Below are 24,045 nucleotides of genomic sequence, written 5' to 3'. Positions count from 1 at the left end.
TGTGCTGGTCACGTGGGACAGGCAGCCAATGGGGAGACGCGTTGTTGCGAGGTGCCCAAGGAAGGCAGGCAGGAAGGAAGGGCTCGCCCGCCCGCCGGTGTCCGTCGCGGCTCCGGCTCCTCGCCTGGCCCCGCTGCTACGGCATGCGCTGAGCGCCCGCACCGCCCCGTCTGCTGCGCGCCCGGCGCCCGCCGGCACTGCCCGGCACCGCCGCCACTCCCAGGTGAGCTGGGGGTGTTGCTGCTGCGGGCCCGTTCCGGTGGAAGGAGCCGAGGCCGGAGCTCTCGGTTGGCTGGGAACCTGTGGTGCGAGGGGCTCGGGAAGGGCTGAGGGAGCTGCAGTTGTTCAGCCTGGAGAAGGTTCTGGTGAGACCTCAGCGTGGCCTTCCTGTGCCTGAAGGGAGCTTAGAAATGGGAGAAAGCGGCTTTACACGGGCGGATAGCTATAGGACAAAGGGGAACGGCTTTAAACTGAAAGAGAGGAGATGCGAGGAGGAAATCCTTCACTCTGAGGGAGCTGAGGTGCTGGCATTGCTGCCCGGAGCTGGGGGTGCCCCATCTGTGGAGGGATCCTGGGCTGCTTGAGCTGGTGTGGGCAGCCAGCCCATGACAGGGCTGGAGCTGGGGGCTGTGAGGTCCCTTCCAACCCAACCATTCTCTGAACCACTGTAGTTATGCCTATGGAGTTGTGTCGTTTGAACTTTTAAAAGGTGAACTCTGGCTAGAGGAGCTGGTTGAGCCCTGCAGCTGGGCATGGCAGTGCTACTAAAGAAAGGCATTTCCTGGTTCAGCTGAGGTCAGGTGGTTCTGTGGCTGTGCTTACAGCCTGTTCCCTTGCTAGGCTAGCTCTACCTAAGAGGGCTCAGCCACCAGCATGCGGCTCTGCAGCATAACCAGGGCCTTGCAGCTCCATCCTTCACAGCAGGGCTTTGCTTGGGAGGACATAGGGTGTCCCAGCAGCACCGTGTCCTTCTCTGCTGCTACCTGGCAGCTCACATACCACCCTGCTGCCATTTAACAGATTGCACTGAGACAGCTCAGCCTATGTGCCCTGCCCTGTGCAAGCACTGTGCCTGTCTGAATGTGACTGTGTCTTCAGCACAAAGCAAGCAATACCTTGACTTACCGTGTAAGTAGGGAGGCAGTTGCATGGATTTGCAGGATGTGTCATGAGGTTTTTAATTGCAGCTGATTAAGCTGAGCCTTAAACGTTGTCCCAAAGATGTCAGCAGCATTTCCTGCCCCTGGCAGTGGCACAGGTGTAGTTGGTGTTGGGAGAAGCACTTGGCTGCCTGGTTGTTCAGGGCCCTCCCTGCCCTGTACAGTGGGATCTGGTATGTGTGCTATCCTTGTGGCAGAAGTAAATTCTCCATTTCTGCCTGCCAGACCTAAACGTTGAAGGCACTGCTGCTCTCTACATGCTGTCAGGGCTGCTGTGACCAGCACTATTGGTGACAGGGCACTCTCTCTGGGCAATGTAGGTGAAATTGAAGTGTGGGTCAAATGGTTTGGATGCTGGCTTAGCATTGGGGTTTGCTGTGTCCAGCACATCTTAAACTTCAAATCATTGCAATTGCCATGTGTTTAAATGTTTCATTCTGCTGCTGAGCTGATCAGCCTGCTCTGTTGTGTTTTGCTTTGTGCTGCTGCAGCACCTTCCACCCTGGTCAGTTTGTTCCAGGCAGATAGGTGAGCTGTTGAGAACTGCAGGAATGTACCTCAATGTCTGACCTTCACTGACAGATGCATTAAAAGTTTGTAGCACACAGAGGACTTGCTGGCTCAGGCACGATGCATGCTGTGTTTATCTTGCTCATCTGTGCTTATCCTGATAACTGTCAGAATCCTGGTTTGCTGCTGAGCAGCCAGCTGATGTTCTAACGGAACTGTGCAAGCATGGATTTTTCCCTCATGGTTAATGCAAATTGGAAACATTTGCCTGTTTCTAGCTGGCATTCCTTATTTGTCTACTGACATGTGGATGCTGCCTTCCAGTACATTGGTCTTTTGGCTATGAATGTGTTCTGTGACTGTGAACAGCTTTGGATTTTGCTGCCCTGAAAATCTGTGCCTTATTCCAAAGTACTGTTGGCAAACTTTGGTGCATATCTATTAATCTGTTCTTCCCTCTAGTTGTCATGGATCTGCTGAACAGATTACACCTGGTGTCTTTCCCTTAAGAACTTATGCTGGATTTTATTTCCTGTCATTTATTCCATTTAGGCTGCCAGTGACTCTCCCTTCCGCCTTTGTGACTTTTTTCCTCTTCATGGGGGATGCTTCTGGTGCATTTTGGGAGTGAAGCTGATGGCTCTCTCCTAGCATGCTATAACCAGTGTGTGAAATATCTCCATTCACAAGCTGACACTGGAGGTGCCTCATACCCACCAGGAGCTCAGCTGTGGCAGGCAGTGCAGCCACATTCCTGCTTTGTTCCCTTTGCTGAGTGACAAGCTGCTGAGCGAGAGCTCTGCCTTCTCTCAGCACTCCTCTACAAGCTTTAGACACCGATGTCTTCAGTGTGGGGCACTGCAAAACGAGCTTTACGCCTTGCTCTGCTTCCCCCTCTCCTAGCAGGAAGGCAGGAGCTGCAGCTGATTGGTTCTCCAACGTTAGTTTGTAAGGCAGTTTGGAATTTCGTGGTTTAAACTTCTTGCTGTAGGTGCCAGAATCTATTTTGAATGCTACAAGCTTGCAGCAGAGACAGTGGTGTGCTGAACCAAGTGTGGGTGTCTCATGCTGGAAAACACCACTAAGAAAGGAAGAGGAAAGCAGCTGCATTGGTGCACATTATAAGTACAGATCTTGGAGAGCAGCGAGTCTGGGAGCTCATCTGCCAGCTGGGGAGGGGAATATATTTTCAGTTGTTTTCAGTAGCCTCTGGAGTTTGACTGCTGGTGCCTTTGTGATGGAGCACGTGCACGAGTTGAGACAGCTCGGTAACGAGGACAGTGCCTCGTAATGGAGATGGGCTTGGAATTCCCTCTCCCAGCCTTTGCACTGTGCTGATTTCTGGCTCTTTGACTCACTGCATGCATCTTGTCTGCAGCTGTTTGTTCTAATTCTGGGATGGCAGTGGGCCTGCATGCAGATGAGCTGCCCGGGGTTCCTGGTTCTGGGAGGAGCAGCTGTGCTGGATGCCTGCCGTGCTCAGTGCTCACTTGGTGCTGGCTTTCCTCCCATCACCTTCTGCTGCTGAACGTTTCTCTGCTGGGACTCTCAGCCTTCAGCTCCTGCAGTGCTGCTGTCGCAAAGCAGATTTTCTCTTCTGTGTCTCAGCAAGAGGAGCTTTAACAGCAGAACCCTCCTAGCGATTCTTACTCACTGTCCCCCAGAGGAATGGCTCTATGTGGGGCAGGAGGAAGCTGAGCATTCTGCAGTGTGCTCTGGGAATGCTTTGTGTGCCTGCATGAAATCACGGCTCCTGTGATGCATCCAGAGCTGTAGGGTGAAAGAACAGCCCTGAGAGCCACTCGTGGGTGCCAGGTTAGCATGAATGTGAGTGAGCAGAGGACAGAGGATGCACGTGTGGATGGATTTCTCTGACAAAGTGTTCTGATCTCAGATATAACTGCTGTTTGCTCCACAGGTACAGCTGATTTTTGTCTTCTTGCTGAGTATCCTATTGGGATCTGTTTCACGCTGTGATCCTCCCTGGCAGAACTGCTGCAATTCCAAGAGTTTGGCTTTTGGACTTCAGTCCCTTGGCGAGCGGGCTGCAGTCTGGGCACAGCAAAAGCAAAGTGCAGAGCCAAGAACAAGGTGCCAGTGCATTTCCTCCTGATGTCTGCAGAGTGTAGGTGCTGAGGCAGGTCTGGCTGAGTAGCATGGGGTGAGCATGGCAGAGGGGCCTGGCCCACCATTCAGTGAGGAAGGCAGGAGTTCAGCATCTTTTCAAATCCAGTTGCAGTTTCATTGTATTAAATAAAAGGAGCATGGTAACAGGGGTATCTGTGTGGGACATTCCCTGCGAGACCAGTAACCTAAAAATACAGCATGCTTAAAGTGAAATGCAGAATAGAATTCTTTACTCCTTGGTTGGAATTAGGGCCTTTGGTTGTTTTACATCAAAAGGTTTTGTGTAAATCTGATCCCCAGCACTGGGTGGTGTGAGGTGGAGGCACAGAGCTGTGCAGTCCAGCAGTGCTCACAGCCAGCAGCAGAGCCCAGGGCTGAGAGAAGCTGCTGTGCTGCTGCCCTGTGTTTGGAGCAGCTCTTCACATTCCCTCCAGGCTTGGTTTCATCCTCTTTATTTGCAAGTGGGACAGAACGTCGGATGTAAAGAAAAACTTTTTTCTCCCCTGGGAATCTTATCTTGTGGGGCTCTGGGGGTTGTCTGTGTGTCCACGTGGGGATTTGTTGCTGTGTTGGGAGCAGCCCTACAGGGGAACCCAGCTCTGCAGTGCTGTGTCTGCACATCTTCCAGGCTGCCAGCTGCCCTGCTTGTGCCCAGCACACGGTCTGCTCCTGTAAGTGAGGTGCAGCTACTGCACACGTATTGGTCTCTGAAGCAGGGCTGTGATCTGACAGAGCCAGTGCACTCCTTGTTGGAATATCTGTGTGTGATTCCAGTTGGTATTTGTTTAACTTTAGTCTTAGTTTATCTTAGGTTTATTCTGCCAGGGAACTGGGTGGTTTTATTTCTGGTTGATAGCATTTATATTTGGGGTTTTGATGAGCTTCTCTGGATGGCAGTGGAAATCCAAACAAGAATTTGTGTGAGTGGCATTGTAAGGTTGTTCATTGCTCAAATCCAGCTGATGTTTGCAGGATGCACAGAGCAGAAGCATTGTTAGAGCATGTCTAATAGCCCAAAAAAGGGAAGCCTTGTTGGATTGCTTGGCCAGGCCATGGAAGGCATAGAATTGCTTGAAGGATTTTCTAGAGCCCTTACATAGTTTCTCACTGAATTCTAGTAAGTGTCATGCTTTGTCTTGCATTTGAACATCTTCTTAGATGTAGAGTGTTGATTCAGGGTGATTAACTAAATTTCTTTAGGAATGGAATATTATGTAGAGTTTCTCACCTTATTTCTTATATGTAAGAGCTCTAGAAAGGAAGGAGAATTTCCTGCTCTGGAGAAAAGTCTGAGCTGAGGTTTCTTTGCTGTGAATCACCTCATTCAAGGAAAGAACATGTCCCTTAAGCTGCTGGCTCAGCTAAGCTCCAAGCAAGATGTGCCCAGTAGGAGCTGGAGGTGCTGGTGGCAGCAGTGCACAGCCTGGGTCAGTTTACAGCAGGTTTCTCTGCAGCCACCCCATACACATAAAGCCAAAACTGCTTCCTTACATCTGGGGCTTTCGTGTAATGTTTTGCTGAATTTATTTTGGTGAAGTGAGGCAGAAGGCTATGGATGCTCAGAGCCTTTATGCTTTCATGTCGTTTTCTTGAAATTCATTTGTATGTTAAAGATCTGCAGTTTTTAGGTAGGAAATAGACTTGAAACTGGCTTTTTTTCCTTTGTACTTCTGATCTTTTGTTCTGAAAAAAAAAAAAAAACAACCAACCAACCAAGCTGACTCTAAAAGTGATGCATAAAACGGAGCTTCCCTTGGCACAGTCACATCCTGTCAGCTCTTACATCAGAACTTGGCCAGCAAATGCAGATGAGATGTTATTTTCTCTGAAGTGTATTGCTGCTCTAATTGTGCTGCTGTGATCTCAAGCTCTCCCTAATGGGGAGAGGAAAGGCTTAGAATTCAGTTCTGATAGCAGCTATGATGGCTGTACTGCAGATGTATGTTGATATGCTCTATGTGAATTAATTTCTGCCTTATAGTACTGCCAGGTGCTTGATTATAACCTCCCTTTTCTGTGTGTTAGGACAGTGTGAGGCTGCTCTCTGGACTGTAAGCTTTTGGATGTGCTGGCAAATTGCTCGGATGTTTCAGTCTCATCTGCTCCATATTCAGCTATTGTACTCTTTCCAACAGCATCACGTGCAGTTCCAGCCTCCTGTCTGTTTTCCACATTAACCATCCCCTCCCAGCGTGGTGGGGTTGGGCTTTTGGAGGACTTCAGCAAACTGTGGGAGACTGAAGTGGAATTTAGTTTGTCCTGGTTGAAGAAGCCTGGTAGAGCTGCCTATGGAGTAGCTTCATCGGACTGGGCACGTGCATGCTTGTCTCCTGATGCTTCAGTGTTCCCTTGCTCTGCTTCTGACAAAATGAAGTTATCAAGGAGCTGGAACTGAAGGTGTTTGAGCCCAGCTGTGTCCAAAAGCTGTGCTGTGGGAAGACCACTGCTTTGGTGCCCAGCAGATTTTGCATGGTGTTAATGCCCTGTGCTGGTAACCAACCCTGTCCTGCATATACAGGAGTGCTCCCGTGTCCAGTGGGTTTTGGCATAGGTTGTTACTTCCTCAGAAACCATTTTCTGGACATGTCCTTCTTATTAGCTGTCTCTGTGTGTGACCTGGCCTGCGTATTTTTCCCCTGTTGACAGTAGTTCATGAATATTTCAATTCTTAATTGTTAAGCAGGTATTTTTCTTTCCTGCAGGTACCCACTGCAGCCTTTTCCAGCTTCTTGAGGGCTGTGTGCAAGCCAAACCAAGCTTCACGTGTTGCCACAGTGCCCTGCTTGCACCCAGCCTGCAGCCCAGAGAGCCTGTGGGTGAGGCAGCGATTGCAGCCAGTTGGCGCTTCTGCAAGCAGTGAGGCAAGGAAAAATACTTACAGAACGCTGTCACAACTGATAATCAGCTTATGCATGAGGATTTGGAGTTCCTCTGTCATTAGTCTAAGTGGTGTCACTCCATATCACTGCCACTTGAGCATGGTTTATCTTGTAACTTTCTCTTCACTTCTTGCAAATCTGGGGGAAGAATTTTCGATCAAGTGCTGCTGCAAACTGCAGTTGCCCTCCATTCTCCCTGATTTCATAGAACTGAACCTACCAGATAACACACAGTGCTTGCCTGGCTCTTAGAGAATATAATGATTGCTAAACATGAACATAAACATAATCCTCACAGGGATGGCACCTGTGCTGCTGGCTGAGTGCTCCGAGGCGCCCCAAAACCTGACTCTGTCCCAACTCTTTCTTTCATCTCTAATTTATTAACACTGAGAGGATTTGAAATGGTTGACTGAGAAAAGGCATTGACTTACAGGGTCATCAAAAGTCAAGAATGAGAAGATCTGTAGTAAGAAGAGCAATGCTGCTGCAAACCTGAGCCCAAGGGTGAGGTTGCAGCGTGTTGGGCTGTCACTGCAGGGCTGGTAGGTCCAGATTCTGACCCCCCAAAATGTTACACCTGTCTTAGCTGTCAAAGTAGTTTTAAAACCAGTGAGACTACAGATATTGTGTGTTTTTTTTAGGTGCTTGTTGTTTTGAAACTAACATTTGGAGTGATTGTGAAAGCAGCTTGATAAGTGTGCAGCCGTGGTCCTGTGAAATAGCTGCAGTTCTTCCTGGGTACTTCTTCAGAGAGGAGCAGATGAGCCAAGAAAGCTGGCTCACCAGCCTGGGAGCGTGGAGCTGGGGCTGGACCTGCTTTGGTTGGGGGAACAGCAGGGAAGGGCATTTCAGAATCCTTAGGAGAAATGTTGGTGCATGGTTCTCTGTGCTGTCAAAGCAGATCAAACTCGGATCATTGCTGTGTGGACCTTTTATGCATTTTTACTGGTGGAGTGTTTTACAGAGTGTGTTATGATGGGATTTTTACACTGCTCAAATGGCATATGCAGCCTCCTATGCTTAAATTTACTCATCTCAAGTCTCTGAATTTAAAAGCAAGGGTGCTGGAGAGCTGAGCATTCCCTTCAGCAGCAGGCAGTACCCACGTGCTGCAGTTTGCAGCTTTTCTCTTCAAGCATTTCAAACCCCCCAGCTAAATCAGTGCTCCTCCCAGCCTGGTGCAAACTGACTGAGGGTGCACTCAGCTGGAAGAACAACTCCCTGCACACCAAGTACTGCCCTGGCACAGACACTTGGCTGTGTTCCATCGTTCCTGATGTGCTTTCTTGTCTTGCAGGTGTGAATGACAGAGGAGGTGCCTCCGACCGCACTCACTGACGTGAACCTGCGTCTGCTGTGCCACGATGACATAGATGCAGTGAAGCAGCTCTGTGGTGACTGGTTCCCAATAGAGTATGTTGCTGTGTGGATATGGGTGATGGGAGCCTGGGATCAAGCAGACCTGTGCTCTGATCTGCAGCCCTGGGCTGGTGCTGAGCAGGCAGCAGTGCTGAAGCTCCCATGTACCCTGGTGCTGCTGCTGCTGGTGGTGACCCGCTGCAGTCCTGGTGTCAGCTGGAAGTCCATGCATGCAGGTTTTGGTAGAAAGATGGGCTTTGCAATCAGTGGTGCTTCCTGCAAAACACTTTAGGAGATGGGAAAGAGAGGGTGGTGGACACCTTCTGCAAGGGGCTTTTGTTGAGGCCAAACCTCTGCATAGAAGAAACTTGTGCAAAACTCATGTCTGAGTCCTCACAGTTTTGTGTTGTTTGTTTGGTTTTTTTGGTTTTTTTTTTCATTAAAAATATTCATGCTTCTCCACTCTCTTAGCATAAAAGCTTTTGTATTAGTCTTTTCTGTAGGTCTGAAGGAAGGCTGTCCTCTGCTTTGAGCACCAGCTCAGCTCCCCACATGGTAAATGCTTGTGTCTGCACAAGCACAGGACTGTTTTCCAGGGGACAGCGATAGCTTTCTGTCTGGAACTACAGCATCAGCTTTTAAAAACTTTAATCTTTTTTTCCTTTTGAGAGGGTTTATAGAGGATGTTAACAGGCTATAATTAAGATCACAAAAAGCAAACCAGCAAAAGCATTTGTGGAGTTTAGAATTTGTACCTTTGCTTAAAGTAGGAGGCATGCTGAATTCTCTTGAGCCTAAATAAGTGTATGCTGGCTTCCTTGTGGTGGCGTGGAGCAGGGAGGGCACCTGGAGGCTGCTCATGGAATGTTATTTTGATGCATATTGGTACAAAATAGTATCTTTTTTCTTTCTTCCAGGTACCCTGACTCATGGTACCGAGATATCACTTCCAACAAGAAGTTCTTTTCCCTCGCAGCCACATACAGAGGCTCCATTGTGGGAATGATAGTGGCAGAGATCAAGAGCAGAACAAAGGTGCATAAAGAGGTAGGAAACTTGTGCTTCAGTATGAGATACTCTGCCCCTTGCTGCAGTGAGTTGGGATGGAGCTGTTTGGGGGATCTTTCCCAATTTCCACTCAGAAGCTATCCTGAACTGATTGTGAAGAGCCAGGAATGAAGAGCCAGCTGCTTTCCAACTAACAAAGCTGGAAAGGGTGGGGTGTGTTTGAACACATGGTCTGTCACAGAAAGTCCCTTCCTGCTGGGGTTGGGCAGCTGGGCTCTGATAGCAGACTTGCTTCCTGATGTGCTGCAAAGAGAAATCAGATAATGTTGCTGTGGTCTCTAAACCCCTTCGGCTCTGTTGCCTGGCTGTTCTCAGTATGGCTGGCCATTGCTGGTGGATGAAGTTCATGCAGCCAAGGGATAGCAAAACTACTCCTCTCTTACATAAGGAGTGCACTTCCTTAGCTGTGCTAGGTGAGTCACTCCTGTAAGCTGGCTTCCTGCAGCAACTTCAGTGTCCTTCATTTCACAGTCACTTCCTGAGCACAAAGCAGAGGTGACCAACCTGCAGGAAGCTCAGGCCTCAGGGTGGCAGAGCTTATAGGCCTGGAGAGACAGCACAGTAGAGGTGGCTGCTGAAGAGGGTGAGACAGGAAACCCCCAGGGTAGTGTAGAGAGGGCAACATAGGAAAGCAGATTAAAAACAAAGTGGGGGAAATGTGATGGACTTAAAGGCATTGTGATGGTGTGGAACAGTCAGTAAGACTTGCAGGAGCCAAGAGCACTAAGTGGCATTGGACTCTTCACTCGAGCTGACTTCACCCCAGAGCTAGTGTAAGTCAAACTGAGTCTTCAGCAGCTAACAAAAGGCTCTTGTTCTAACCACACTGAAAGCCAGGGCTTATCCAGATACTGTCCCAGACAGCTGGGCCTATAGAGCATGTTCCTTGTCCTCTCCAGCAGTACAGAGCTCTCCAGCTGGTACGAAGCCCTGAGCAGGCAATAAAGTCCATTGCTGCTAAACTATGGACTGATCCAGGCCCTGAAGTGTAATTGCAGCTTTGGCAGTGTGAATCTTTCTTGGTAAAGAGTGCAGATACATTGTGTCCTTAGGCCTGCAAACCATGTATATAGTAAGGAAACATTGTGATTTGTGTTCTGTGGCTGGAAAGGCCAAGCAGAAGTAGGAGTTCACCCAGGGGACAGCACTCCTTTCATTTTTCTCCACCATTCAGTGAAGATTCCTGCTTTGTTTTCATGTGTTCTGGTTCAGGATTCTTGCTTTCTCCTCTGCCTTCCCAGGTACCTTACTAAATAACTTGTCCTATCTCTACTCAGGATGGAGACATCCTAGCTTCCAATTTTCCTTTGGACACTCAAGTTGCTTACATACTCAGTCTTGGAGTGGTGAAGGAGTTCAGGAAACACGGGATTGGTAAGTTGCTGCTAAATGAAATTCTGTTGCTGTCTTGCTTGCTACATGTGGGTGGTGAGCATGGATGATAAAGCTGCACCACTTCACTCCAGTTTCCTTTTGAGAAAACCTTCTCTGTGATTTATCCCAGCATTTGAAGTGGTGCTCTCACATCTCCTTTGTGTTGTTCGTGCGGCTTTAAATTTACAACTTAAACTAATAGAAGGAATGTTTAGAGAAAGCTGAAGGAAACTGGAAAAGGAGTGTAACTCAGACCTGATTTAACCTGTCGTGTCCACATAAACTCTGAATCCCTGCTGCAACACGTAGCAGTCTTGCAGCCAGTTGGGAATCTTGCAGTCAGAAGGGCTCATCTCTATTTGGAGCAGGATGTGGTTTGCCATCAATAAGTGCCCTTCTGGTGCAATTTCAAGCATGATCTGTATCTTTGATCTGCCGAGGGAAGGAAGTCAGGTTTGGCAGCATGACTCACTGTTGCACATCTGGAGTCTCTTCAGTGGATACAGCTATGGACTGTATCTCCCTTCTCCATTCCTTTAGAAAGGTAAAAATTGATACAATGCATAAAGACCTCAGTGGGAGGGCTGTATTTAAAACTTACAATGAAATGCTACTTTAGATAGATTATCTGTACAAAGAAGAAAATGCTTACACAGAACAGTGCTCAGAACAGTTAGTAAAGGAGTATTCTGTAAAACTGGGGCTGTTTGAGGGCCCTTTCCGTTTCCAAATCACCATTTTTTTTCAGCTCCATGTTGCTGGATTTTCCTCCTTACAGCATCAGCATTTCCTGTATCCATTAAATCCAGGCAGCATGTCCAAACCTTTGCACTTGTACCTGCAGAAAAAGAACCTTAAGGAGCTGCTGCTGCTTTTTCTGAAAGCTTTCCCTTTCCAAAAGTTCTTCTACTCATGTTTGAAGCTGCAGTCTTTCATGCAGGAGGTTTTTCACTGCCAGTACATTTTTAAAGCACTGAAGCTCTGATTTTTGCTGGCAGACATTAGAAGCTTTAGGTTTCTGGTTCTCTGCTCTTCTCAAACCAGAATGCACTTGGTTTACAGTGAGTGGCATATCTGATAACAAAATTAAACTGCTCTCCCATTGAGGTTTCTGTGTCTTTTTGTGCTTGGCTGATAACAAATTCCTACTAAGTCTTAAGTAACTATAGGGTCAGTGCTGCTGACTTCTGCTGTGAAATCCTGCGGGCCCTGCAGAAACTCAGCTGTGCCCTGAGGATTGTGAAACAGCATGTTTCATCTCTATGTTTGGATTAGCTCACCTATTTCTTTAGTCTGTTGTTAGGGCTGGAAGGAGTTAGTCCTGCAGGTTCTGCTGGCTCCTTCCCACAGTGAGGTGGCTTGGGTGAACCTCCAGGTTCCATCTACTGGGGCTGCAGTAATCTCTGTGCCCTTCTCTGGTTTCCCTGCTGCTCCCCTTTCCTTGTGGCTGAGCAAATACAGGCTCAGTAAGACTACAACTCTCACTTCTCCTAAGAAGGGAGCTTAAATTCTACCAGTTCTTTTCTTTAAATTTCATATACTCAGTGCAACAATCTGCTTGTCAAGTCCTGTTGTCTGTGCTCTTCTAGATGTCTATAAAATAAGTGAACCAATGGAAGCGATACCGCTCAGTGGTATCAAGTGACTCAGTGGCCTTAAGCAAAGCTGGGTGCTGTGTGGTGGGGATGGGTGCTGCTGGCAGAGTTACTTTGTGGTTGCTGAACCAGGAGGGTTTGTCTTTATCAATCTGTTCTGTGAAACCAGGCTCAGAGGTTTCCATTGAAACCCTTTAGTGCTGCCTTGCGGAAAGTCCTCATGATGCTTTGGGGAGTGGGTGGGATCTGGTCTCTTACATGTGTGCAGCAGTTACTGCTTAGCTGCTGGGTGCCAGAGATCTCAGCCAAGAGCCCTGCAGAGCTGTGCTGGCCCTGAGGGACGCAGCTGCACTGCCTGATTCTGCTCTTCCTTCTTTCAACAGGTTCACTCTTGCTTGAAAGTTTAAAAGACCATATATCAATGACTGCCCAAGATCACTGCAAAGCCATCTACCTGCACGTCCTCACCACTAACAACACAGCAATAAACTTCTATGAAAACAGAGACTTTAAACAGCACCACTATCTTCCCTATTACTATTCCATAAGAGGAGTCCTCAAAGATGGCTTTACCTACGTTCTGTACATCAACGGTGGCCACCCGCCCTGGACGATCTTATATCCTTTAAGTTCAGCCTGATGTCCAGCGAGGCATGCTAAGCAGACACCAGACCATGTTTGGGGCTAAAAATAGCAATCCAGCCAAGTGTGACCTGGCTGTGTCTGGGGAATGATGCTTGCTCAGATGTGAGCTTAATTGGACTGATCTCCCTGCAGCCAGAAGGAAGGCAGTGTTAGACAGGTTCAGACCCACTTGTGCCCAGACTTCCCCAGCTCTCCTGGAAACAGTGAAGGATGGGAAATTGAATTTGAAGCTGAAGCCAGTTTGGATGCTCGTGTTAAACCAGCATACCAGGCACGCTTTGCCTTGCATGATGCAGGATTTGGCTGGCACTGTGGCAGAAAAGCCCTTGGTCTTGCTTCCTGCCACTGGGCATCCTGTGATCCTGGTCTGGCCTAGATTTCAGCAGGCTGCTCTCAAACTGAATTTGGGAATTAATGTCAGGTCATTGGGTCCTGGTAAAGAAACTTGATCTTTCTCAGGTATAGCTAATTAGTCCAGATCTCTCCAGGCAGGTGGGTGTATTTCAGCCCCTGCAGTAAGTTGCTGTGAAGTGCCAAGGAAGCTAGCAGGTGCTTAGGTGGGGTATTTCCCACGCAGGTTGTAGCTGAGCTGGAGTTGTAACAGTGGCTGATGGTTGGCTTAGACGACCTTAGAGGTCTTTTTCAACTTTACTGATGCTGCAATTCTATTTCCAAATTGTCTTATTTTATGGTGCCAGGTATACTTGCTTGTGACAGAAAGGAGCAGTCATGTAGTGCGATGAGCTCGTCTGTCTAATTAGCTGAGCAGAGCAGCCTCACTGTGTCAGAGGGTCTCTGTAGCGGGTAACTTGAAGTTTTCAATGGACTGCTATGTCTGAAGTTAGAGTATAAATGCCACTATCCTTAACAGATGGCCACTGACTACCTGCAGCACATCGGATCAACATTAGCCAGCCTGAGCCCATGTTCCATTCCCCAGAGGATATACAGACAAGCTCAGAGCCTTCTCTGTAGCCTTCTGCCATGGTCTGGCATTTCTGCCAAGAGTGGCATTGAGTACAGCCGGACGATGTGACTCCATCAATGGATGCACACAGCACAAAGGTAGGTGCCTGAGGGCGGGCTCCCTTCTGGTCCACACCATTGGCCGTGTGCCTGGCCCTGTCTGGGGAACTGGCAGTGTGCTGAGCTGCCTGCCCACCTCCCTGCTGTGCCAGGTGTGTGAAGCATCGCTGTGCCCTGGCCTCCAGTTGCCAACCTCCTGGTTTCATGTGAAGGGAGTTTGAACTCTCCTCTTGTTTACGTGGGCTCAGAGCCTTAGAGCAGATTAAAATTGTCCCTCCTGCCTCTGGCCCTTTTCCCAGCTGCTAGACCAGCTTTGATGGATGGAGTAACTGAGCCTCCACTTTGCTGACACAGTGTCCAAGCTCAGGAACCGATAGCCAGTGTGCACAGATCTGGCTAAAGTCTATGGAACAGTGGATCTCCAGTACACTTTGAGACCCATTAACAACTGTTTTTTCTAAGACAGCTTCTCTCTTTGTCTTTCCTTAGGGATTGTTCTTCCTTTCATCTCCTGAACCATCTGGCTCTGCACTGATTCCAGTGATGATGGCTCTTGGTCAGTGACCCACCCCTTGGAAAGGACTCCTTATTCCACAGACTGACCAAGATTTTTCAGACTTCACCCTGGATGGGCTGTAGCCCTGACTCACTCTGTGGGCTGGAGCCCGTGAGCACTCCTGGGAGGCCGGGCTGCCAGGGGGCACCGGGCTGAGGGCTTCCATGTCACCGGTCTGTGAGCATGTCACACTGTCCCTGCCACTTCCTTCGCCTCTGGATGGTTTGCTTGTATGTGATGTGGGGGGGTTCAGTTGCTGCTTCCACGTCACAGCTGCTGAAAGCAGTGTGAGTGAGGTGCACTGACTGTGAGTGAGCACCCTGGAAGAGGGGAGCTGGATGGCTGTGTCCTGCCTTGCTAGAGAATCCAGGCAGGGCATCCACCCCAGGTGAGAGTCAGCCCCAGCCTTTCAAAGGGGGGGGGTGTAAAAAGTACCTGATCCAGGATGCACCAAGTAGAAGGCAGGGGATGAAATTGCTATTTCATAGTGAAATATATATTATACTGTACAGATCTTTCTGCCTCTTTCCAAGCTGGAACAGAGCAGGGGCGGGCCTGGAGCTGTGGGACCACTGTGGTAGGCAAAGCCCTTCCCCTCCCAGCACGCATCCTCCCTTGGCACCGGGGCTGCACTCTTGCAGGATCTTTAGGGTAGAGCGTTGCACACAGATCACTACAGCACTTTGTTGCAGAGAAGCCCCCCAGCTGCTTGCTTGCATGCTCCAGGCTGCAGTGTGCAGGCATTGCCATGGGGCTGCACTGTCAGCTGCCCTTCTTGCAGCACCAGGGCCAGGCTCAGGGGCTCTGTTCCCTAGCACCAAGTAGCCATGCTGCTGGGAGAACCCTGAGGCTCCTGTGTGCTGCAGTCAGGCCAGGTCCTTTCATGATCCCTGCCCCTGGGAGCGAGTGCTTTGCTCCTTAGCTGGGAGTCTGCAGCTCCATCAGCACCAGTGCTGGAGGTGTGGGGAGCACTGCTCCCCTCTGTGTCCCCTCTGCATCCTCTGCCCTGGTGAAGGCTTCCCACACTCATTGCTGTGCTCCTCCCACTCTTGTGCCCCTCTTGGAAGTGGGGCTTAAATGAAGGGCAGTGTAAGCTGTGCAGGTTCCTGTGTGCAGGGCCAGCTCTGGTGGCAGGTGAGGGCAGGGAGTGGGGATGAGCTGTAGTCTGGGTCAGGTTTAGACCTAGAAGGAGCACACATGGTAAGAGCTTGCAGCCCTGATACCATACAAAGTCATTTCAGTGTTTGTAAGCCCCTAAGATGAGAATTAAACAATAAAAGGGTGTGGAGGAGAGTTCACTGCATGGTGCTGTGCTGGTTCATGTGAAGAGGCCAGGGTGGCCCAGTGCTGCCTTGGCTCAGAGCTGCTGGCACAGCAGGCAGTGCTGGTGCAGCATTTCTCTGCTTTGCACAGCCCTGACTGCAGGAAGGATTTCAGTCTGGCTGATGGTCTGGCAGATACTTTATTTGGGGGAAGCAGAGGCTGTTTGAAGTGCTGCTCACTTTTCTGGAATGAGAGCAGGGCTGGCTCCACGGGTGTTTGACAGGAGAAAGAAAATGTATTTCTGGGAGAATTACGCCTGCCAGAGTGCAGGGAGCTGCAGTGTGAAGCAGGGCTGGCACATAGTGCTGGCCATGGTGCAGCTGGGGAGGTTCTGGCTGGGCTGTGGGGCAGGGAGAACTGTCCCTGGCTGGGGCATGGAAGTAATGAAGTGTGGGCTCAGCCTGTGGCTGTCAGAATTCCCTGCTTGGAGGACTGAACAGCTGCTCCCTGAGTGCTGCAGTGACTGCAGCCACAGCCCAGCAGCAAGCACAGCGTGGTGCAGCTGCATGCAGAACAGAGCGTGCCAGCACTGTGCATAGTGCAGCAGAATTGTGCATTTTGCCCCTGCCACGGATTCAGGGAGTCCTGGGGCTGGGCACCCCCTGCCACCAGCTCACAGGGGCGCTTGGCAGTGGCGTAAGACCTCATTACCTGTGGCCCAAGGGCCAGGTGCTCCACCAGCCCTCATGCACCACAGGGCACCACAGCCCTTTGCTGCAGGATTAGGGGCTGCATGTGGGTTCCCCTGCACGCGGCTCCCTGCCCCCATGGCCCTGTGGCTGTGCTCACAGTGCTGGCTGTGCGAGGGGTGGGCTGGGCAGCTCTGTCACCTGTAGGCCCTGCTCAGGCTGCTGCCCCTAGCCCAGCCTGGCTGCTCCCAGCAGCAGGGGAGGTCACAGCGGTGGTGGCTGCAGCCCCTCCTCATCACAGCTCTTGCACTTGGGAGCCCCGAAGCACTCTGTCACCCTTATTTGTATAACTGTTTTTTCCTTCAGCTCAGCCACTTCCTACCTGAATGTTTCTCTTGGTTTGTATGAGTTTATTTAGCAACCAAAGGTCCTGCTTTTCTTTAGCACTTACGTCCTCTGGACCAGAACGTTCCTGGCACTGATGCGACGTCCCCCCCCTCCTCTTCTGCCCCTGCACACCCCAACTCCTCAGCTGCTGCCCTTAGGCACATCCCTGGGGGACCAGACTGGTCTATGTGCTGTCCTCCTGTCACCCCATCCCCTATGGAGTCACACCCCCACCTCACAGCCCGTTATTTATTGAGGAGCACCATGCTGCTGCTGTCAGCCTCTCTCTAAACTTCTTCAATTAAACCAAACCTCTTTTGTGAGTCGTTTGTTCATCACCGTGTGCAGGCATCTGCCTCTACTCACTGCTCGGGACCTTCCCCCAGTGCTCTGCTCTGCCATGATGTGTGCAGCAGCCTCATGCTGGTCATGGGGGGCTGCCTGCTGGGCACCTTTGGGGCCCTTGTGCAGGGCAGGTTGGACACAGGCAGCAAGTAGGGAAAGCAACACCCTTGCCTCAGCCCAGTGCCTGGAGGGAGACAGTGGTAGTGGAGGCAGCTCTGCTCTCACTGGGGCTGAGCTGAATCAGCAGCTGTGGTGCAGTGACCGCAGGTTGGGCACAGCTCAGCACCAGCATGGGGATGGAAAGGGGAAGCAGAGCTGCCATGGGGCAGGCAAGGGCTGGAGGTTTTAGCAAATGGTTTCTGCAACCTGTAGGGTTGTGTGCTATGCATGGGCCCTGCTGCAGCTGTGGGCTCAGGGCAGCTGGACCAGGCATTGGCTGCCCATGATCTGGCAGTGGCAGCTGTTACAGAGCAGTGAATGCCCACCACACACAGCTGCTCTGGCACCTGTAGCAGAGCTGCTGGCATCAACCAGGTGCAAGAACTGTCTTGGGGCAAACAAACAGCAAAAGCTTCAGCAGTTTGCAGAGGTGCAGCACCCCAAATCCTGCGGCACCTTCTGCCCTGCAAGCTGTCCTGGCCCACAGCCGGAGAGGTGCTTTGCTCGCTCCTCTCTAGACAGAAGGGCCCCTGCAGGGACAGCAGTTCTGCAGCCTTCTGGAGCCCCCCAGTGCTGTGCGCTGGCAGTCAAGAAAGATCCCGACTGCGAAGCGTTCAGCAAAGCCATTTATTCCACTTTCCTGCTCCCGCAGACCTCCAGATAGAAACCCACACGAGTATGTCCCCGTGCCCCAGAGGGAATTCAGTGCAAGTCACCGCGGGCACCGACATTCCAATGGGAGCCCAGCCTCACTGCTGCCAGCAGAGCAGAACCCTTCTGCCCACAATGGCAAAGGCGCTTTACCAGCAGCCTTATTCCTCAGCTGTGTCCACTGCAAAACACAGCTGCGTCCAAGTCAACACAGGGCATCTCAAAATAAGAAGTTTTGTTCCTTAAAAATGAAACCGGGACCTGAAAGCAGCAGTGTGTCCCTGAAATCAAAGCGTAATTCTAAGGCTTCAGCACCTTCACATAAGCACATGAACTCTCTGCAGGGGGCCGTGCAGATTGATCTGGGAAGCTCGCTAGAGTTTAATGGCCATAAAAATACATAGCTTTCCCCTGCTTCAGACAATTCCAAACCCTCCTGGCTACACAATGGAATCTCGCAGCCAGCAACTGGTTGGAAAGTTAGAAGAAAGTCTCTAGTCTCCTCACCCACTTTTAATCAATTACAAACACGGTGGCATCACTCCATGGCTTCAGCCACTGGCTGCTCCAGCACAGTGTCTGCCCCGGGCTGCGCCTGCAGCTCCGCCACCACAGCCTCAGCCCCTGGCACGGCCGCCAGATGCTCCAGCACAGCCTGGCTCTCCAGCCCGGCCGCCTGCTGCTCTGCCAGCTCAGCCGCAGCGTGCGCAGCTGCCTGGTTCTCTCCGCTATCTGCGTATTCATTGCCCGCTCTGGCGGCCGCCGCCAGCTCGTTCGCCTGCTTAGCTGCTGCCACAGCTGCGTGGTCGATCGCCGGCTTCTTCGGCTTCTGCGTGGCAGCCACTGCCTCGGCCAGCTTCTCCTCCGGCACCATGTTCAAGATCTTCAGAGCAAAGAGCAGCTGGAATTTGGCAGTTCCAACGAAGGAGTTGGCCAGGAAGTTTGGCAGGCCACCCATGCGATCTTTCTGGGTGTAGAGAGGGACACGGACCATGCCCATCACCTGCAAAGGCACGGAGCACAGCTCAGCGGAGATCACGGCACCCCCAGTCCCACACCCCCACCCCAGGACCCCCAACCCACAGCCCCGGTGCTTGATCCCCCCCCTACCCCCACCGCAGCCTGCTCTCACCTGCCTCCAGCCCCACTGAAGCCCCTGCTCTGCCTCTCCCCACACCCCCAATTCCCTGCTCTCCCAGCATCAGTCCCATTCCCTGGGGAATCCCGCTGCCCGAGCTGCTATGGGCATCCCCGTTTTCCCCTCCACACCCAGCCCTGCCTGGGGGCACCGCAGAGCCGCCCCGTATCCTCAGCAGCACCACAACCCAGAGCTGGCCACCTCTGCTCACACCGGCGCTCACTGTGCGCTCAGTGGGCACCCAGGAGACCCCGCACGCCTCGCTCTGCCCTTACGGTGGCCGAGCTGCGCAGGAGGAGCTCGTGCCCCTGCTCTGCTTTTGTGTGAGCCCCCGGAGAGCGTGGAGCAAAGCAGTGCACCGCTGTGCTGAGGTTCTGATGCAGGTGTGAGACGGACCCCGCCCACATCCTGATGCAGAGCGGGTAAACGGGGCTCTTCCCTACAGAGGCGGCGAGGGGCAGGGCTGGAGCTCGCAGCACCCCGGGGCTCGCGGTGCAGCTCCGGCTGCGGAGCTCCCGGTTGCCGCCGAGGGCTCCACGCGGCGGGCGGGGCGGCCCAGCGACCCCGAGGCGAGGGGCGGGAAGGGGAGCTTTGTGTTCGCCGCAGCCGCGCGCGGCCCCTCCCCACGCGCCCCACCTCCAGCCCGTGGTCTCGGGAGTGCACCGCGCTGATCTCGATGGTGTGCAGCTCCTCCAGGGTCAGCTGCCGGGCGTATAAATGCGCCACCACGCGATGCGGCCCGTCCGTCAGGTGCGAGCACAGGTAGTCGGCCTCCGTCAGGCGCACGCAGCCCAGGCCCAGGCCCAGCACCCGGTTCAGACCGTCCTCCAGGGACCAGTACCGGCGGTCCACGAACCCCCCGGGGAAGCCCAGGAGGCCGTCAAAGCGCATCTGCATCTGCAACAGGGGGCGGGGGTTAACGGGCCCGGCCCGAAACGCGCCGCCCTGGGCCCCGGGCCCCGCGCCCCGCCTAGGCCCCGGCCCCATCCCGCGTCCCCTTCTCCCGTCCCCGTCCCCGGTCCCCGTGCCCCGGCCCCGCCCGTCCGTCGCCGCTCACCAGCACGGCGTAGCGCAGCGGGATGCGGCCGAACAGCATGCCCGGGTTGGGCGCGTACAGCATGGCGTGGCACGAGTGGCTCCAGCCCGGGCCCAGCCGCATGGCCTCGTACCGCGTCAGCGGCTTCAGCTCGGGCACGCCGGGCACCCCCAGCGTCGGCAGCGGCGGGAGGGACCCCGCGCCCGCCGGCAACGCTCCTACGGCCGCCATCACTCCCATGGCTCCCATGGCCGCCATCGCCTCGCCGCCCGCCCGCCGGCCCGCTCTGCGCACGCGCGGACGCGGCGACGTCGGAGGGCGGGACCGGCGGCCGCAGGCAGCCAATGACGGCCCGTCGCGCGCCGCGCGACCAATCGGAGCCCGGCTCCGCCCCGCCAATCCCCGCGGCCGTCTCCGGAAGGGGCGGCCAATAGCGACGGCGTCCTGCCGTCTCGTGACCGGCGGCCAATAGGGACGCGCGCCACCGCCCGCGCCGCGCGCCGTACTAGGTAGCGGGCGCTCGAGGCTCACGGCGCCGCAGCCCAATGAGATCAAAGCTGGGGGAGGGCGCGCGGCCGTCCCAGCGTCCCCCGCGCGGCGCCGCCGAACGGCACGCCGGGAACGAGGCGGGCACGTGCTGCCCCGCAGCCCTGCCGCACCCTCCCCCCCCCCACGCCCCGCCCCTCCGCCCGCCCCGTCCCGCAGCAGCAGGAGGCCGGAGGCGGGGCTGACCGCGGCCTTTATTCCTACAAACATAGAAACGCGCGGCGCGGCGCCGCCCGGGCACGAAGCAGAACGAAGGCACACGGCGGCACCGCCCGGCCCCCGCGGCCGGGAAGGGACGGGACGGGGCGCGGCGCTCCGCTCCGTGCGCGGCGCTCCCGGGGAAACGCGCGGGGCCGCGGCGCCGTCCCGAGCGGGCGCGGGGCGCACGTCGGCGGCAGCGTTTGTCCTCCCGCTCCGTCCCGCCCCTCACGGCCACCGGCGCGGCCCCGTCCCGGGGATCCCGCGGCACGGCTGCGGGCACGGGGCCGCTCACGAGAGGCGGTGCTCGTCCTCCAGGTGCAGGCGCGTCTGCTCGAACAGAAGGGGCTGCGTGGGGCTGGCGGAGCCGCGGCCGGGCAGCGTCTGCGCGAAGTCGGACGAACCTGCGGGAGGAGGAGGAGGAGCGCGGTCGGCCGTAGGGTCGCGCGGTCCCGCGGCAGCAGGGCGGGAGGTGAGGGCGATGCGCTGCCAACCCTGCGGGAAGCCGGGGTACGTGCCGGGCCGGCGGGACGGGGGCCGAGGCGGCAGAGCCGCAGCTGCAGCGCCGCCGGGCTCCCGGCGTACCGGACCGTGGTGCTCCGGCCCCAAGCCGGGTGGGCGTGGGGCCGCGGGGCGGGCAGGGGTGAAGGGCAGCGCCGGGACGGCTGGCGCGGATTGCTGGAGGGGGTGGTGGCCCCCAGGGCCGGGATCGGCCCCCAGCGGCAAGCGGGGACACGGCCGTTCTCGCCCACGGCTGTCCCAGGGCTGCTGCTGCCCCACCACGACGATGCGTACGAAGAACGGAAGACGTACCAGCTTACTCCTCTATACCAATAGAGCAGGAATCAGGACCCAGTGCTGCCCAAGACAGGAGGGAGGAAGGCAGACAGAGAGGGAAGGAGACATTAGAGAGGTGCTCAGCACAGCCTGCGATTCTATGGAAGAAAACAGGCTGCAACGAGAATGGTGGGGCCAAGGCCCAGCGCTGCACCCCAGAGCCATGCTGCCAGCAAGGTGTGGCCCACTGGCTCTTCCTGACCAGTGGTGGGCTAGTTCCCCTCCTTTGGTCAGAGGGCAGTTTGAAGCTGTGTTTGGTGCCAGGAAACAGGAGCAGGGAGGTCAGGGCCCAGGCACTAAGCTCTCACCCCACCCCTTGCTCATTCTGGCCCCTGTGGGCAGCACCCTGCCTGACAGGCACAGGAATCCACGTGCAAACAGTCCCAGCTGCTGTACCAGTGACTTGGCCCAGAGAAGAGAAAGGGGGGAAGGACAGAAACGGAAGAGTGGAGGAGGTGGAGAGAGAAAGGGGGATGTTCCTCCCCTCACCCCCAGCAGCCAGCTCTGTGCACTGGGGGGATGCAGAGCCTGTGCTCTAGGCAGATCCTGGCCCCTGGAGTGACATCCAGGCCCCAGAGGAGGTAGTGCTGCAGCACTCTTGGAAGCCAGCAGTGAGGTATGGAGCCCACAGCCTCCCCCTCGGCCACCTCACAGCACAGCACACACCCAGCAGTGCAGCCATTACCTGGCAGGTAGACATCGACCGGAGGGTCCGTGTCCGACTGCGTCAGGCTCCTGTGCTCCCCGCAGCCACCATCCTGCAGGACGTCTTCGACAGAGGGAGGACAGCCACCTGGAAGCAGCCAGGAGTGCTGCAGTCAGTACTGGCCATGAGGAAGAGGCAGCTCACAATGCTGATAGGCTGCTCTTCGCACATGGGCTGATGTTCTCGGATGCACCCAGCGCACCCCTCTCACCCCATCGTCATGCCCTCATGGTGCTGAGTACCACACACCCTCACCATGGCATGGGACACACTGTCTTAGCAGAACCACAGCAATATGTGCCATCCGTCCTTCAGCAGTGAGGGCAAACAGCTTATGGCATACACAGCTAGAGCCAGTGCTGCCCCGGAAGAAGCTGGATCCATAGCTGGGCACGGCTCCCCTGCAGTGCAACATGATGCATGGCACCAGGGTCAGCTGCTGCATGAGGAATCAGGTGTGGGCTTTGCACATGAGCTGAATCCTCACCCAGGCTTCAGGATCTGCAGCTTTGCCTATCAGCCCCCAGAGGCTCCCTCAGCCATTCCTGGCAAAGTACTGAGCACAGGTAGAGGCAATGAGGAGGGAACACAGAACTTCAAGCAAGGAGAGATGCCTGGCAAATAAAGTGGGGAGATTTGTTGGTTTTGCTCCCCCACTTTCCAGGAGAAACCCTGGCAACTTCCTCTGGTAAAGCATAGCATCTCAGAGCAATGGATTTCAGGGGCTGTGCAGTTCTAAACTTGTATGTCCAGTGCCTGTCCCCTTCACAATGCAACACAAGTCTGACAGCCCCCAGGGCTGAGTGCATACTCACTTTTCTGCAGGGATGAGCTGTCCTCCATCTCTTCCCCTTCCACACTCTGTAAGGAAAAACAGCACGAGTTACTTCAACCTTTCCTGCACTTGTCTCCTCCTCTGTCTCCAGAGTGATGCCTGAGGCAGGGACTCATTTCAGGGTGGGAGCAAGGAACCAGAGTTGGTGCTATGGCACCATAGGGTGTTTTACAGGCAATAGCAGCAGAAGAGCTCTGCAGATGCTGGACATACAAGGTTCAGCTTCCCACTCAAATTGCTCAGCTCCTCCAAGAACGCAAAGGGCAAATGTCTGCCCTGATGTCTCCCACCTCCCAATTCCCAAAGCAAAGTTGGGTGCACAGGCTGTGTCCTGAGGCATGGAGCCTCAGGTAGGTGAGTGGAGGCAGACCAGACTGTTGACTCTGGGCTCTCTATGCCCTGTTACACCGAGGAAGCAGTGATCCCTCAGGAGACAGCTTGAGCCCCAGAAGCCCCACAGGACAGCTCTGGCTCATAGCACAGACTTACTTCTGGGGAGCTGGTCTCCCTCAGGACCAGCTCACCCCTGCCCAGTGCTGGCTGTGAGTCCGAGTCCTCGGAGAGCTTCTCTTCATCCTCCTCGTGGATTGGGGATGAGGGAGACCGTAGTGTGCTGTAGTAAGAGAAACTCTGTTTGGTGGTGGCAGTTCCAGGTGTCACCACCCTGCCCCATCCCTCTGCCCAACCCACCTTCCACCAGCAGCATAAGATAATTCAGAGCAGGAGCTCAAACTACTGAGCCAGATTCACCACAGCTCTAAAGATCAGCTACACAGAGAGCAGCAGCAGCTCTGTGACACAGCCACACGTCCTTGCTGGCTGCCAGGACGTTCAGTGTACTTTTAGCACAGTTCTGATTCCACATCCTACCAAAGTGACACAGAAGCAGTTTCAGTCCCTTTCTTTCACTTCCTTTTCCTTCTCCTCCTCCTGACAGTTTGAGGATCTTTCTC

General features: G+C 54.0%; 3 protein-coding genes across 9 annotated transcripts in view; 1 reads left to right on the top strand and 2 right to left on the bottom strand.

The window, feature by feature from the left end:
* The first annotated feature begins 36 nt into the window (after window positions 1-36).
* On the top strand, window positions 37-16,984 carry NAA60 (N-alpha-acetyltransferase 60, NatF catalytic subunit). 3 transcript variants are annotated; one of them, XM_031595239.2, is made up of 7 exons: window positions 38-223; window positions 7,977-8,092; window positions 8,956-9,085; window positions 10,384-10,480; window positions 12,459-12,693; window positions 13,600-13,785; window positions 14,236-16,984. In XM_031595239.2, the coding sequence occupies exons 2-6, from the start codon at window positions 7,983-7,985 to the stop codon at window positions 13,754-13,756; spliced, it is 729 nt and encodes a 242-aa protein (XP_031451099.1). In that variant the 5' UTR covers window positions 38-223; window positions 7,977-7,982; the 3' UTR covers window positions 13,757-13,785; window positions 14,236-16,984. The 3 variants fall into 3 exon arrangements, with proteins under 3 accessions (XP_090007344.1, XP_031451099.1, XP_090007345.1); XM_090151218.1 differs by lacking the exons at window positions 13,600-13,785; window positions 14,236-16,984 and adding an exon at window positions 6,500-6,658 and having other exon boundaries at window positions 37-223; window positions 12,459-13,164; XM_090151219.1 differs by lacking the exons at window positions 38-223; window positions 13,600-13,785; window positions 14,236-16,984 and adding an exon at window positions 6,678-7,221 and having other exon boundaries at window positions 12,459-13,165.
* Window positions 16,985-17,753: 769 nt separating this feature from the next.
* On the bottom strand, window positions 17,754-20,273 carry NUDT16L1 (nudix hydrolase 16 like 1). The gene is made up of 3 exons (XM_031595236.2): window positions 19,992-20,273; window positions 19,571-19,831; window positions 17,754-18,799 (listed from the first exon to the last, which is right to left on the bottom strand). Exons 1-3 carry the CDS (start codon window positions 20,226-20,228, stop codon window positions 18,335-18,337), a joined length of 963 nt encoding a protein of 320 aa, XP_031451096.1. The 5' UTR covers window positions 20,229-20,273; the 3' UTR covers window positions 17,754-18,334.
* Window positions 20,274-20,702: 429 nt separating this feature from the next.
* The window catches only part of MGRN1 (mahogunin ring finger 1), a 48,837-nt gene continuing 45,494 nt past the window's right edge, over window positions 20,703-24,045 (bottom strand). Inside the window, exons 14-18 of one of the 5 annotated variants that reach the window (XM_031595242.2) lie at window positions 23,582-23,705; window positions 23,073-23,118; window positions 22,237-22,344; window positions 21,528-21,572; window positions 20,703-21,118 (exon numbers count right to left, since the gene is read on the bottom strand). In XM_031595242.2, the coding sequence (XP_031451102.2) occupies window positions 21,532-21,572; window positions 22,237-22,344; window positions 23,073-23,118; window positions 23,582-23,705 (319 nt within the window). In that variant the 3' untranslated portion in view covers window positions 20,703-21,118; window positions 21,528-21,531. The remainder of the gene's footprint in view (window positions 21,119-21,527; window positions 21,573-22,236; window positions 22,345-23,072; window positions 23,119-23,581; window positions 23,706-24,045) is intronic. The other 4 variants (XM_031595244.2, XM_090151895.1, XM_031595240.2 and 1 more) reach the window with 4 other exon arrangements.

Source organism: Phasianus colchicus, chromosome 16 (genome assembly GCF_987193195.1).
Source record: "Phasianus colchicus chromosome 16, bPhaCol1.hap1.1, whole genome shotgun sequence".
In the NCBI taxonomy this organism is placed as follows: domain Eukaryota; kingdom Metazoa; phylum Chordata; class Aves; order Galliformes; family Phasianidae; genus Phasianus; species Phasianus colchicus.
Note: the sequence above shows the minus strand (reverse complement) of the source record. Positions and strands in the feature narration are given on the sequence as shown.